This window comes from Artemia franciscana, chromosome 6, assembly GCF_032884065.1.
Source record: "Artemia franciscana chromosome 6, ASM3288406v1, whole genome shotgun sequence".
Taxonomy (NCBI): domain Eukaryota; kingdom Metazoa; phylum Arthropoda; class Branchiopoda; order Anostraca; family Artemiidae; genus Artemia; species Artemia franciscana.
Genome location: NC_088868.1, coordinates 4,564,986 through 4,578,461, shown reverse-complemented (window position 1 = coordinate 4,578,461; position 13,476 = coordinate 4,564,986). Strand labels below are relative to the sequence as shown.

The following is a 13,476-nucleotide window of genomic DNA, read 5'->3' as shown; positions in this document are numbered from 1 at the left end:
CGATAATTCCGACATTCACTCTTGTCACCTTTCTTATACAGTGGTTTAATTAAGGTTTTCCTAAAATCATTGGGTACTTCCCCTTTTTCAAAAATCATGTTCATAATCTTCAGTAGCTTATTCCTAACCTCAGAGCCACCATATTTAAGGAACTCATTAATCATACTATCAGCACCTGGGGCCTTATTATTTTTTAATCCTTCTAGTACTGTCGCTAATTCTTCCTCACTAAACAAATCTTCCTTCACATCCAAGGTATCACAAACTTTTTCATTTTCATCTATATCTTTTCCTGCAACTGTATCTCGGTTTAGCACATTCTCAAAATGTTCCACCCATCTTTCTTTAACTTTTTCCTTATCACTAATTGTGACCCCATTTCTATCTTTAACTGGGACTAGTCCGGATCGGCTACTCCCTTTCAATTTATTAACATGCCAGTATAATATTTTACTATTATGCCGTCTAGCCGCATCTTCCAGATCCTCAGCAATTTTATCCATCGCCTCCATTTCACATCTCCTTAGTTCATATTGTAATGCTTTCTCCACTTTCTTTACATTCCTTTTGTTTTCATACGACCTATCGCTCAGATAATTCTTATACAAACCCCTTCTACTCTCTATTAAACCTAAAGCTTTTTCACTAATATTCCTAGTTGCTGTCTTAGCACTCTTCCCTAGGACACCATCAGCAACTTCACAAATTGTTTTTCTGAAATTATTCCATCCATCTTCCACATTGTCAAATTTTAAACCCTCAAGTTTAGTACTCAACTGTTCCTGGAATTTTTTTCTCAAATTTTCATCCTGAAGTCTACCAACATCATAACTTTCCGGGAGGGAGTTACTCTTCCGAAATTTCAGCTTTAAATTAACCTTAGACACTACTAGATGGTGATCTTTACTTTTAACATCAATAACGGCACTCCTATACACCCTAGTATCTTGTATTGATCCTGCTAGTCTTCTGTTTACAATAACATAATCAATAAGGTTTGCTGTCTTACCATCACGTGAATACCATGTCAACTTATGGGCCATTTTGTGACCAAACACCGTATTGGTTATAACTAGGTTGTTATACCTACAAAATTGCAAAAGCCTATAGCCATTACTGTTTTCTTTTCCTACACCAAAATTACCTAGGCTAGGATACCATCTATCCCTATTTCTACCAACCTGGGCATTAAAATCTCCTAGCAAAAACACCATATTTCTACCTGGTACCCTGTCTATTTGCTCCTGTAACTGTAAGTAAAATTCATCTGAGTCACTAGTATCTCCATCAGTTGGTTCAATGGGGGCATATACTACTATAACTGATACCCTAAACTTTTTAGTCATAAAATGAGCAATTAGTATTCTATTATTAATACCTTCCCAGCCTAAACAAGACTTAGCAGCTTCCTTATTCATCATGAGCCCTACTCCCTGTCTATGTACCCCATCCTTCCTTCCTGAGTAAACAAATTCTATGTCACCTAATTTCATGCTTCCTACCCCTGGGATATGAGTTTCTGAAACTCCTAATAAATCCAGTTCAAACCGTCTGAATTCGTCAGTCAAAATGTCGATGCGATAGTCATTTTTTAACGTCGTAACATTCCAAGTTCCAATTTTCATGTTCTTTAAATCTTTGAAATTATTTTGGCCTCAAGAAAAGCAGTGATCCCGGATACCAGTGCAGGATGGGGACCAACATATCTTCTCAAGTCTACACCGAAGCGCTTAAGCCGGCTTAGAACCGGACAGCAAGAAGTCCCTGGGACCTCCAGTAAGTTGGAGGCTTTGTGCAATCCTGGGCCCATCTTGGTCACAACATGGTTTTCAGCACTTGGCGATGCTCTTCTATCAACAAGAGTCGAAATCCTGCACAGACAGTCCCAAGCCTATTACCTCCGACTCATTATATATTCATGCCTACAAATATTATGCTACTACGGGGAGGCAGCCCATAGTAGATAAATTAGCTAGGAAGAGGTTTTTCAGCCCGAAAACGCCCATCAAAACAAACCAAGCCCAGAAAATTATCCAATAATCAGAATCCCGTACGAGTGCTGTGTTGTTTACTAGGCTATAATTTCCTCGAGGGGCGCCACTCCTCAAGTGGGAAAAATTGACCGCAAGTTTCCCAGTCTTGCAGGTACCCCGAAAGGGTCGAGGCAGCCCTTTACAGAGGCCGTTGTCCATAAATCTGGATCTTACGCCCTGCCGCAGTTGTCCTCCTATAGAGGATCCTCCCACGATGGTGTTCTGCTTCACCATGCAATTTAACCCATTACTGGGAGAAGGTTTGTAACTCATCTGACGCGTGAACACGGCAGTTGGCCCTGCTGAGTGTACATTTGAGGGGCCTTCTTCCTCCTCCACCTGAAATTATGATATTGAAAACCGGGTACGACTTCTGAAATCTGGGAAGTCTGCGGGTCTTCGTGGGACCATGTCCGAAAGATTGAAGCATGGCTCTCCCAAGCTTTTCTTACATCTTTCTTTAATAGTTCAAGCTGCTTTGTCTCAGAATTCTGTACCAAAGTCATTTTGTGAGGGCCCAACTTCTTGTATTCCAAAACGACGTAAAGACACTTCTGTTTGTTCTTCTTAAAGGCCTATTACAGTTTTTTCGATTCTTGGGAAGCTTTTAGAAAAAAATATTTTTGACCAGGTTTATGATAGAGCAAATATGGGGGACAATCAGTTCGGGTTCCGCAGAGGCCTTGGTGTTCAGAATGCTCAAGGTACACTTCTTTCAATTCTTCGTCAGTATGAGTACTCAAAAAAAAATTATTTGCTTGTGCACTCGAAATATCTGGAGCATTTGACTCCATATTGCACTCCCAATGCATTTTATCTCTCCTGAAATCTGGGGCGAATCCGTTCATTTGCGAGTCTCTTTATACGAACCTTAAAAGTTGTTATTTCTTCAGTATTTGACATTCAGTCAGAACTTATGTTCTTTTACCTTCCTTCTTATCGAGTTTAAAGTATTTAAGTCATGTACTTATGAAATACTAGTTCTGATTTGAGTCAATTCAATATTTGAATTGTTTGCTCCGAATGACCTACTACCACATTTAAGATTATTTGACTATGCTTCAAATTATTCCACGTTAAAAACGTTTGTGCTGCCTTTGAAGCCATACTTTACATTTTCTTTTATGCAAACAACTTTTCGTTTTTTCCATTACAAGGAGTAGTGATTTATTTTACATTTCTTTTTTTCTTGTTACTGCAAGATTGTGGAATACAAGAAGCCTCAAATCAACTTCAATAATTTCAGCCTCAAATCAACTTTTAATATATATATATATATATATATATATATATACATACATATACATATATATATATATATATATATATATATATATACATATATATATATATATATATATATAAACCTGGAGGAAGAAAGGAAAATGAAAATTATTATGAAGAATTAAATATAGCTATATATATAAATAAATATAGCTATATATATATATATATATATATATATATATATATATATATATATATATATATATATATATATATATATATATATATATCTATATTCACAGGTGGGACATAGGGACACAACTACAATGGCGCGTAACTAATATGGCACGTAACGACTTACGCGCGCGGGGGGGCTTGGGGGGGGGGGCGCGAAGCGCCCCCACCAACTAGGTGTTGGGGTGGCGCGAAGCGCCACCCCAACAGCTAGTATATATATATATATAAATATATATATAAAATATTTATATATAAGATATATAAGCGAAAATATAAGAGCCGAAACACCTATATAATAGAAGCGTTAAATCAAAGGAGCAAAGTAAATATACTGGCAAAAATGTAATGATGTCTAACCAACACTTATTTTTATATAATCAAGAAAACTGTTGCACAATATTTTCCAATCTAGCTTTGCAGTTTAGATTCCAGTTTGGTGTCATTGGTACCACAAGCAAATTTAGTAAGCCAGGCATCGAATATGAGATTTCAGTTAGACATGAAGCTTGAATTCAGATCGGCTTTTCGTCATTATTTAAAACACAATTTCAAGGAATCAAGTTTCTATAATTTATTTCATTTGAATATATAATTGCTTATCTATAATAACTTTTCGAATACTTTGACGCTTTCTATTCGTAGGCATATTAAAGTCCATTTTGTTAGTCGAGTATTTTTGTGAGACAACATCCGCAAATTAGTTCAAGAAACTTCCCCTGGAGCAGAAGTGATTTTTCTTATTTTGTACGTTAACTTACAGGCACGTTATTGATCCTAATCACTGCACAAGCTCAAATGAATTTTATTCTTTTTATTATAAGCACGTTTAAAAAGCAACAAGTCATGTTGTTGGTGAAATGTTTTGGTGTGACAACATGATCAATATAGTGATAGATAGTTCCGCTGGATAGCTATTGATTTTTTTTTATATTGTATGTTAATTGACAGACGCCTAATTTTACACGTCACAGTTGTCACACAAACTTAAATATTATTTATTCTTTTATTTCAAGCACATTTAAAAAGCATAAAAGTCCTTGGTGTCAAAAGAAAAAGATGAGACTAAAGTGCAAAAGATAGCATAAGATAGGGCAGAAAGCATGAAGTAAAATACGCTTACTCAAGACTAAAGCTATCCCAAAGCCAGGTCTCAGGAAAGTAGCTCCTAACTTCAACGCCAGATTCACTGTCATCAGTAGAGTAGAGAGCTTGTGGGCTGGGAATATCCCTGTTCGCACTCAAGGGAAAGATAAGCGAATATTCTTCAGCCACAGGATAAATGTCAAGTGAATATTCAATTTTGAGGCATGGCCTGTTTTGTAATTCTACGTCAGATAACACAAAAAGTCCAGTTTCCTAACAAAAACAAATTTACTTTTTCCAGTTTTTAGGACTAAAACAATCTATAACTTTATTGTGTTATCAATATTTTGCTACCATCTATTACGTTACCTACATAACTGCATCTATATGTTATTCTGCATTCTTGGAGAGGCAGAACGTCCTTGATAGAAGTAGGAAAAGATCATATGAAAGGATTTGCATGATTTGAAGTGCCAACAAAATCAAAATACATTGCACCTCCTCGACTAAATTTGGGTCTAATCATACCAAAAAACTACGATTGTAAAAGATTTATCTTTCGGTTGTGTCATTTTTATCAAGGTTTTCTGGCAATAGCACAAGTTCACCAGTGTTGCTACATTGTTGCTGCGTTTCGACGACATTTTTCGTCTGTGAGAGTTAAGACATTAACCCATGCTTCTTCTCATTTAAATGTGGAGCCTGCTGCTACCCAAAACTATATAACTGGGCATCTTAGGAATTCCTTAGGAACTCTAAGCTTTTGTCAGTGTTGAGGGGGCAACACAAATTAGTGAAGAGAGTGAAAGTGAAGAGATCACTTTTCAGTGTTCCCCTCAACATGCTCAGAGTTTCAATTGAATATCCTAAGCGTTTGCTGAGATATTGATTATACGCCTTTTTGACAAAAAAGGCGTATCTGTTTTGTGTTTTTTTTTTTTTTTCACCCTCAAATGCATTTCAAAAGTCCATGTTAATACCTAAAGCCTTTTGGAGACTTAGAATCAAACATACCCCTTTCTTTGCCCCGACGTCTATGGCGGAAGGGGTCACGTTTTCCCTAGAGGCATAGTTATTTTATCTTTAGACTATTTTCAACGAAATGGCTATCTCAAATATTAAACCGAACATATTTGGGGGAAAGGGGGGTGAAAAGGACATGGATGGGGGGTCTGGTCACCCTTCGTTCACTTTTGAGTCTTATAAACAGTACTCGAATGAGCCTCACTTATAGTTTGTACAATCACCCCTTCTATTGACTTGACTCTGAGGAGTAAAAAATAATAAGTAATGCATTGAAGACTCACGCCTTTTTACTCCCTCAGGAGCAGATCAATTTTTTATCCCCTTAACAGAAATTTTCTTCAGGTTATTTTGGGCGTACTGCCTTGGTTCATATGAAGGACAGGCTCAAGCCGGCCAATCTTGCTCTGGGAGTGGACCGATCTTCTATACAACACTATTTATTAAGATCATTTTGGGCATACGCTATTTTTCCTCTGGGACAACATGTTAAACCCGTCCGATCCCCTCTTGGGAGTGAAGCACTTTCTCAGCACCTGATGAACTATTTATTACAATTATTTGGGCATATTTTCTTATTAGATCAAGAGGACTTCAGAGTTCTCTCTGTCTAAATGTCTAAAAAACTTGAAAAATAATGTACAAGTTTGTCCTTTCGAATCTGTGTTAATTACTTGTTGGTTTAGGACACTTTGAATCCATTCCCATAGGGGGAAAGATCCTTGAAAAACTTGTTTATGGCAACCCCACGAAAGAGCTTAGAAAACAGAAAGCAAGAAACAAAAATAAAATGACACCTCAAAATTTTCCCCGAAAAAAATGGTGCAATACATCAAATGATGCTGGTACAAAAAATCACACACTTGTGCAAAAAAAAAGAACATGTGAAACGAGCCCTTTGTCAATTTCTTACTTAAGGTTAAACAATTGCCATAGCCATGTTTCTGGGAAAAAAGTTCTGGTTTCAACACTCGAAGTTAGTCCTTCAACAATTTCGGTTTGATCTAAATTTATAGTGGATGACCGATCCAATGTCAACGCTGTTCTGCGATCGAAATCATGTATCTTGCCGCGATAATAAGACTTTCTCATCTTAGCATGACCATCAAGTCGTGCGGGAAAACATGGACGAATCTCAGTTTTCTTGTTCGTAATAACAAATAATCCGGCTTTCTAAAACGTACAAAAAATTTAGAATCCTTACGATAATTTCAGAAATTCGAGGATTTTGAAAGAACTAGTCTAGACGGTCAAAAAAGCTATTTTTAAGGATCATTTCAACACTCTGACTTTTTGTTCTCATCCTGTTACCAAAACTGCTTTTAAAGATCTTTTCTGATTCCACGTTTGGGTCCAACTTCGACATTCAAAGAGAGTGCCTCCAATTCTGATCTTTGGCCCTGTTGAAAGGGTTTCTTTTGAGAATCTTCCTAACCTCCTGATTTGAAAGTTTGGTTGTGATTTCAACGCAAGATGTTAACGGCTCTGATTCTGATTTATAACTTTATGGTTCACAACATTACTTCCAACATTCCTCCGCTGATTTCTGATTGAACATTATGGTTTCGATTTAAAAGCAAGACGTTAGCTGCTCTGAATCTGGCTTCTGATCCTAATTCAAAATTCTTGTTCTAAGACCACTCACGCTTAATCGCTCTACGATTATTGGCTCATTCAAAATTGTTGCAGGTGATTAAGTCTATGCAGACTCTGCCTGTGCATTTAATGGAGAAAAAGACTTCCTCTTTTAATCTAAGTGCTTTCAGGTGCTTTGAGGGCGAGTATAGAGCAGGGCCAGAATGCGAAGCGGAAACCAATCTAAGTTTTACTGCTGCTAACAACAAAACAATGTCTTATCAACGTGTCTTTTTTTTCTGCTTTGTTTATAGTAGGACACTTCTTCTGGCATTCACACACTTTAAGAGGGTTAGGCTTGAATATTTTCGGTTTTTCCTCGCTGGGTATGGTAGATTTTTGGGGTAACGTAGATTTCTCCCTTGTGTGGCTGTAACATTAGACAATGCAAAAAGATATGGAGCTAATCTCCAAGGTTAAAGGAATTTGTCCAGTCTCCTCTTCTTTTTTCTTTTCCAGCTTTGTTCTTTTATTCAGTTTTTCCTTTTCTGGCTTTGTGGCTTGATTTTTTATTTATTCATTTGCATTTCTTTCAAATTATTATTTTTATAGCACCCAATGAAAACAAGCTAGGCTCTCTGTTGGGATATGTAGTCTATTATTCAGTTACTATGTCACACTGAGCTAAGTCCGTAAATTCATTAATTCATTATAGCCGTCTTTCTAAAACGTATAAAAATGTAGGTCAACGATTTTAAATAATTTAGGTAGCTTGAAAGACAGACTTAATACTTTTTGAAAGATATTTTACATTTCAATTTCAACATACAAGCATATACAACCCCCCCACACTCCTCCATAAGACTGTAAACTTTTAGAAGTCTCTTGGTGTCTAGAACTCTTTCTCAGGATCTTGGAAACTTCTTTAATTTTTTTTAGCCGCGCAAAAAAACTTACTTGGTTAGTCCCTATACTTTCATATGAGGGTTACACCAATTTTAAAACTTGGGTTGTATTTGAATCCTCGTACCAGACTTTCAAATACAATAATAGTAGTTTGCCTGAAATGAGTTTTTTTTTTTTTTTTGTTTTTTTACTGTTTGTGTTTCTTATCACGTTTTTCAGTGATGTTTTAGTGTGTTCTAACTGTTAAGTCTATTTTTATCCCTGCTTTCTCCGTTAACAAAGAGTTCCAGAGGAGAATTCAATATATTCAAAGGTTTTATTTGTTAGTTGTTTTTTTTTAACATCCAGAGTCCTAATTAAAAGTCAAGTCGTTATCATATCTTTATTTCATTTCTGATGTACTTTGAAAACAAAAAGGGACAGAAACAATAAAACATCAGGAAAACTCACTCCCTTACCCTATTCCCCCTCCAAAAAATGAAACAGGAGCGTGGCTATTAAAGACCAAATTATCCGATTTCCTTTTTAAAATACCAAAAAAGGGAAATAACAACGTGTCGTTTAAACAGGTTAAGTAGAATATACGAAACTACATTTATCTTTAAAAAATCATAAAATTTGGGAATTCACTTCCCCCGTAAGCAATTATGATGTTTTTGGTAGGGGTGGAATCCATAAAAAAATTATTTAACTATGTTGTTTATTTATTATTTATGTTATTTATTTAACTATATTATTATTTATTTATTTAACTAAATTTACCTTCCCCCGTAAGCAATTATGAAGTTTATATTAGTAGGGGAATCCAAATAAAAAAGTTATTTCACTGTTATTTATTTATTATTTATATTATTTATTTAACTATATTTATATTTATTCATTTAACCAAATTTTACTTCCCCCGTAAGCAATTATGAAGTTTTTGGTAGTAGCGGAATCCAAATAAAAAAAAAAATATTTAACTATATTATATATTTAACTATAGTATTATTTATTTATTTAAACAAATTTAACTTCCCCCGTAAGCAATTATGAAGTTGTCGGTAGTAGCGGAATCCAATAAAAAAAAGGAACGAGTGCAAAAAACTAGCAAAAATAAGGCAAAAACGGATGGTGCGGAACAGCTTAAGAAATTGTAGCTTTTTAGAAATGTGCAATTGTCTTTGAGAATCAGCAGATTGTTGAAGTTTGAATTTTTACGAGCAAAAAACGTTGTCAAATTTTAACTAATTATTTTAACGGTTTAAAATAGCAAAATTGACAAAAATGTGACAAAAACTAGACAAATTAAGGCAAAAATATATGACACCGAAGAGCTTAAGAAATCGTAGCTTTTTTAGAAGGTTGTAGTTGTCTTTGGGAATCATCAAATTGTTAATGTTCAAATTTTTATGAGCGAAAACGTTGCCAAATTTGACTAATTAGGTTTTCTAAATTATTTTAACGGTTTAACATGGCAACATCGACAAAAATGTGACAAAAACTGGCAAAAATAAGGCAAAAATATATGGTACGGAACAGATTAAGAAATTGTAGCTTTTTATAAATATGCTTTTGTCTTTGGGAATCAGCAGATTTTTGATGTTTGAATGTCTACGAGCAAAAAACGTTGTCAAATTTCACTAATTAATTCTAACGGTTTAACATGGCAACATTGACAAAAATGTGATACGGACCAAAAAATTTTACGATTTGGGGGAAAAAATAAAGGCACTTTTCAATAACATATGGACCTAAAACGAGTCCACGGAAGCAAAGTGTTCCATTTTGATGCCCGCACTTTTACCAAAAACCAAAAAAGTAGATAATTACAATACCAGATACAAAATAAATGCACAAAATTTCTTTGAAAAATTACAAAATTCTTATATTTTCTGTACAGTGTCCTGTAAGCATATAGTTTTTTCACACAATGAGTCTTTCAAAAGGAAGGGTTATTTTCGTAAAACAAATAATGGAGAGTATAAAAGACATTATAATCCACAGGTGATCTTTTTATCCATTAAAATAACCATAATCTCGTTTCTTTGTAATTCATCTATATATACATTTCATTTAGTCATTTTTATAGGCTCTCTTTTTTAAATCGTTGCTTTGAAAACTTTGTTTTCAAAATATTTTTTTAAAACTACGTTGGCTTTGCTTTTACATATCTTGATTTTGGAGGAAATTCCAAATAAAAAAAAAACTTAAATTCTAAACATTTTTCTCTAAAAGCCAAAATGATAACTATTTATAAAGCAGTTCATTTATTTGTAAAATGTTTTAATCATAAAACAAAAAAATAAATCTGAAAACGACAAACGAGTCTATGACCAGAATGAAGAAAAAGAAGAGAAACAAACAAGCGAGACAAAAAAATGAGAGAGAGAGGGGAAAAAATTTTAAAACAACAAATGGAATCTGAAATTAAAATAATATATATAAAACTAAAACAGCCTAATCAATATATATATATATATATATATATATATATATATATATATATATATATATATATATATATATACAATTAATATTCAGATAAACAATACCAGCTACCTGCATGAAACCGTAAAAGTTACTGGGTTTTAAATTTAAAAATTAAACTGGACTTAATTATTTTGTTGCAAAATAACACTACAGTTAGCAGTTAATGCGGTCAGTCTTTTTGGTTTTTTATTCGTTTTATTCCCTTGGAGATTTTATAAGGCTTTGTTTTTATCATTTTTTTTATTTGTAAATAGAATCCCAATTTAAATACCAGTCTTTTATTTTAATCATATATTAAATTTGTATTTACACATTGGGAATATATATAACATGTGCTTATATTAATATGATAAAAACATAAAATTTTAATGTAATAAAATTAACAAATAATTAGTATTTTATCAAATTTGTTCGTTTTAAATACATGTTTAGGCAAACTAAAACTTACATCAAAAGCAGCAACAGCCTCCTGATGAAGGGTAGTGCTACCATACCATCCGAATGATCGTCTCTTGCGTAAGTCTGTGTCATCTAAAAAAAATTGTAATCGTCTTAGAAATATCCAATTTTACTATATTTTATGCTTTTATTCATATTTCATTACATTTTAAAATCATTTTTATTATAATTTGTATTTGCATATTTTAGTTATAAAATATATTTCAACTATATTGTATTTTATAGTTTGAAGTGTTTAGTAATAATTTAATGGTTCAACTCTAGTTTAACGATTGGTATTATTTAATTAGGGTAGTGTTGATTCTAGAACAGGTAAATTGTGGCTCTTTAAATTTAAAGAGAATGCCTTTCAGCATAAATTTGTATTAAGAATACAGAAACTTGTATTTTTGAATTAGCTTTCCAATTTTATAGAGCGCACCTCTCTACATAAAGTTTCTAACACTTCTTAGTAACCAACTGTACGTAAGGAGCGACTCAGTCCAATAGTAACCGAAACTTAAAAAAAAGGAATTTCAACAGCAGTAGATACAACAAAAGAATTGCATTTTTATGCTCATTTCAAATATATAAGGTTCATAAGTTTAATGTTACTCATCCAAAGCTACAAGCCCGAAAAAATGTGCTTACTTTTCAAAAAAGGGGCGAAAAACCCTAGAAACAAAAACTACCATGACGAAAGCCCAATATCAGATTCATCAGATCAGATAACTCTGCTGTAGAGGTTTCAAGTTCCCATCTAATCACATCTGGAATTTTGTATTTTTTGGCAGAAGAAAGATCACAGATCCGTGTTTATTTGTTTGTTTTGTATTTTGCTTTTGTTTTACCCAGCGGTGATCCAAAAGTCTTAGAAGACCGGGAAAAGGCCCATTCGCACGGAAATCAAAAGTTCAAGTGCCCTTTTTGAGTAACGAAGAAGAACAGAGGTAACCTAGACCCCCTCCCATGCCAATTTTTTCCAGAAGAAATCCGACCAAATTCAGGTAGCCATTTAATTCAGCGTAGTTCACAGGTCCAATAATTATGCTTTTAAGGTTAACATGACTTTCCATAGTCCCTGGGGAAAGCTACACAATTTACCCATACTGTTCAAGCAAAGTATTTACAACCGGGAGATATACAGAAGCTTATCGGAGTATTTTTCCTCTATGAGAATTTTCCTTTAAAAGGAAAGATTCCGTTGAAATTTTCCATTAGAAATGTTACAGAGAAGGGGGAGGGATAACCTGGCATGTTTACAGAGATAGTCATAAATTAGATCAAAAAAAGTTTTTTCGACTGAAGTAATTTTTGACTGAAGTAATTATAACGTCCATAAGAACGTACATCTCTTAATTTTCTTATATTAATCGAACGAATTAGGATCATTAAATTCCCAAGCAGTCTTAGGACCGACAGCATTAAAAGAAAGGAGATTTCCTCAAAAGGTATGCTCAGAGGTAGGGAGTACGACAAACACAGATTTCTCTTTCATCTTAGAAATTTTTTTCGAGGAAAAATAATAGAAACTTCTTTTATAAAGAAAAGTTCAGAGAAAGTACACATCGCACACACATACCTCTGGAACAAAAACAAACAGAGAAGATACTCCGTATCGTATCGTATGTACTCCGATATCGTAACGGATGCTCCGTTACGTCCTATTGTAGCATGTTATAGCTCTCCAGCTACAGGCGTAGGAAAACTCTTAGCTACAACTTTCAAGTCCCTTCTAAAAACACAGAAATCTTATATAAAAAAATCCATAGATCTTGTTTTGAAGCTGAAAAATCATAGTATAACAGAAAAAAAAACTATCTAATCTAGTTTTGATGCAATTTCCATGTACACTTCATGCGATGTCCATAAATGTAAACAGGCCTTACAAAGAAAATTAGAGGAAAATTCCACTTGGGCAGATTAATAAAAAAGGTGGCAGTGTTTTGTTCTTTACTAAGTGTAACACTTACCCAAAGGTCATTTTAGTCCCTAGTTTATACCAATATGATGAAATCCTCTGGCTATGCATTAGACCAAAAGTACTCCCTCGTCCATTTAACATTATTATAATAGCTGTTTTATATTACTCCTCAAATCAGAATATGGATTCAAAACGTAGATTCATCCAGCAATTGCAGACAAGTGCTGATTTTGTCATTTCTAAGTACCCCAATGCTGGCCTTTTTTTAGTTGGCGATGCCAACGACCTAAAAATTGATTCGTTATGTTCCTCACTTAAAGTAAAGCAAATTGTTAAAATACGAACGACTCGGAGAAATACCTCTCTTGATGTTATTTTAGATAATATGTATGATTAGGTAGGAAATATCATCTTTCGATTCTTTTATCCCCCTCCTCAAATTTTAAACATTCCATCTAAATAACTCTTGGCACTTATCGCCCTCTTCAAATTCTGGTCTTATTTCTGTTGGTATGTGGCTGAATACTGAAGATTGGTCTCATATTTATCGTCAAAAAT

General features: G+C 34.0%; 1 protein-coding gene across 4 annotated transcripts in view; it reads right to left on the bottom strand.

Moving 5' to 3' along the window:
* Positions 1-13,476, bottom strand: part of LOC136027927 (alpha-2-macroglobulin-like protein 1) — a 177,933-nt gene that overhangs the window by 59,625 nt on the left and 104,832 nt on the right. For 2 of the 4 annotated variants that reach the window (XM_065705378.1, XM_065705380.1), the window contains exons 14-15: positions 11,005-11,087; positions 6,517-6,776 (exon numbers count right to left, since the gene is read on the bottom strand). In XM_065705378.1, the coding sequence (XP_065561450.1) occupies positions 6,517-6,776; positions 11,005-11,087 (343 nt within the window). Of the gene's footprint in view, positions 1-4,617; positions 4,854-6,516; positions 6,777-11,004; positions 11,088-13,476 lie in introns of all 4 variants that reach the window. The other 2 variants (XM_065705379.1, XM_065705381.1) reach the window with 1 other exon arrangement.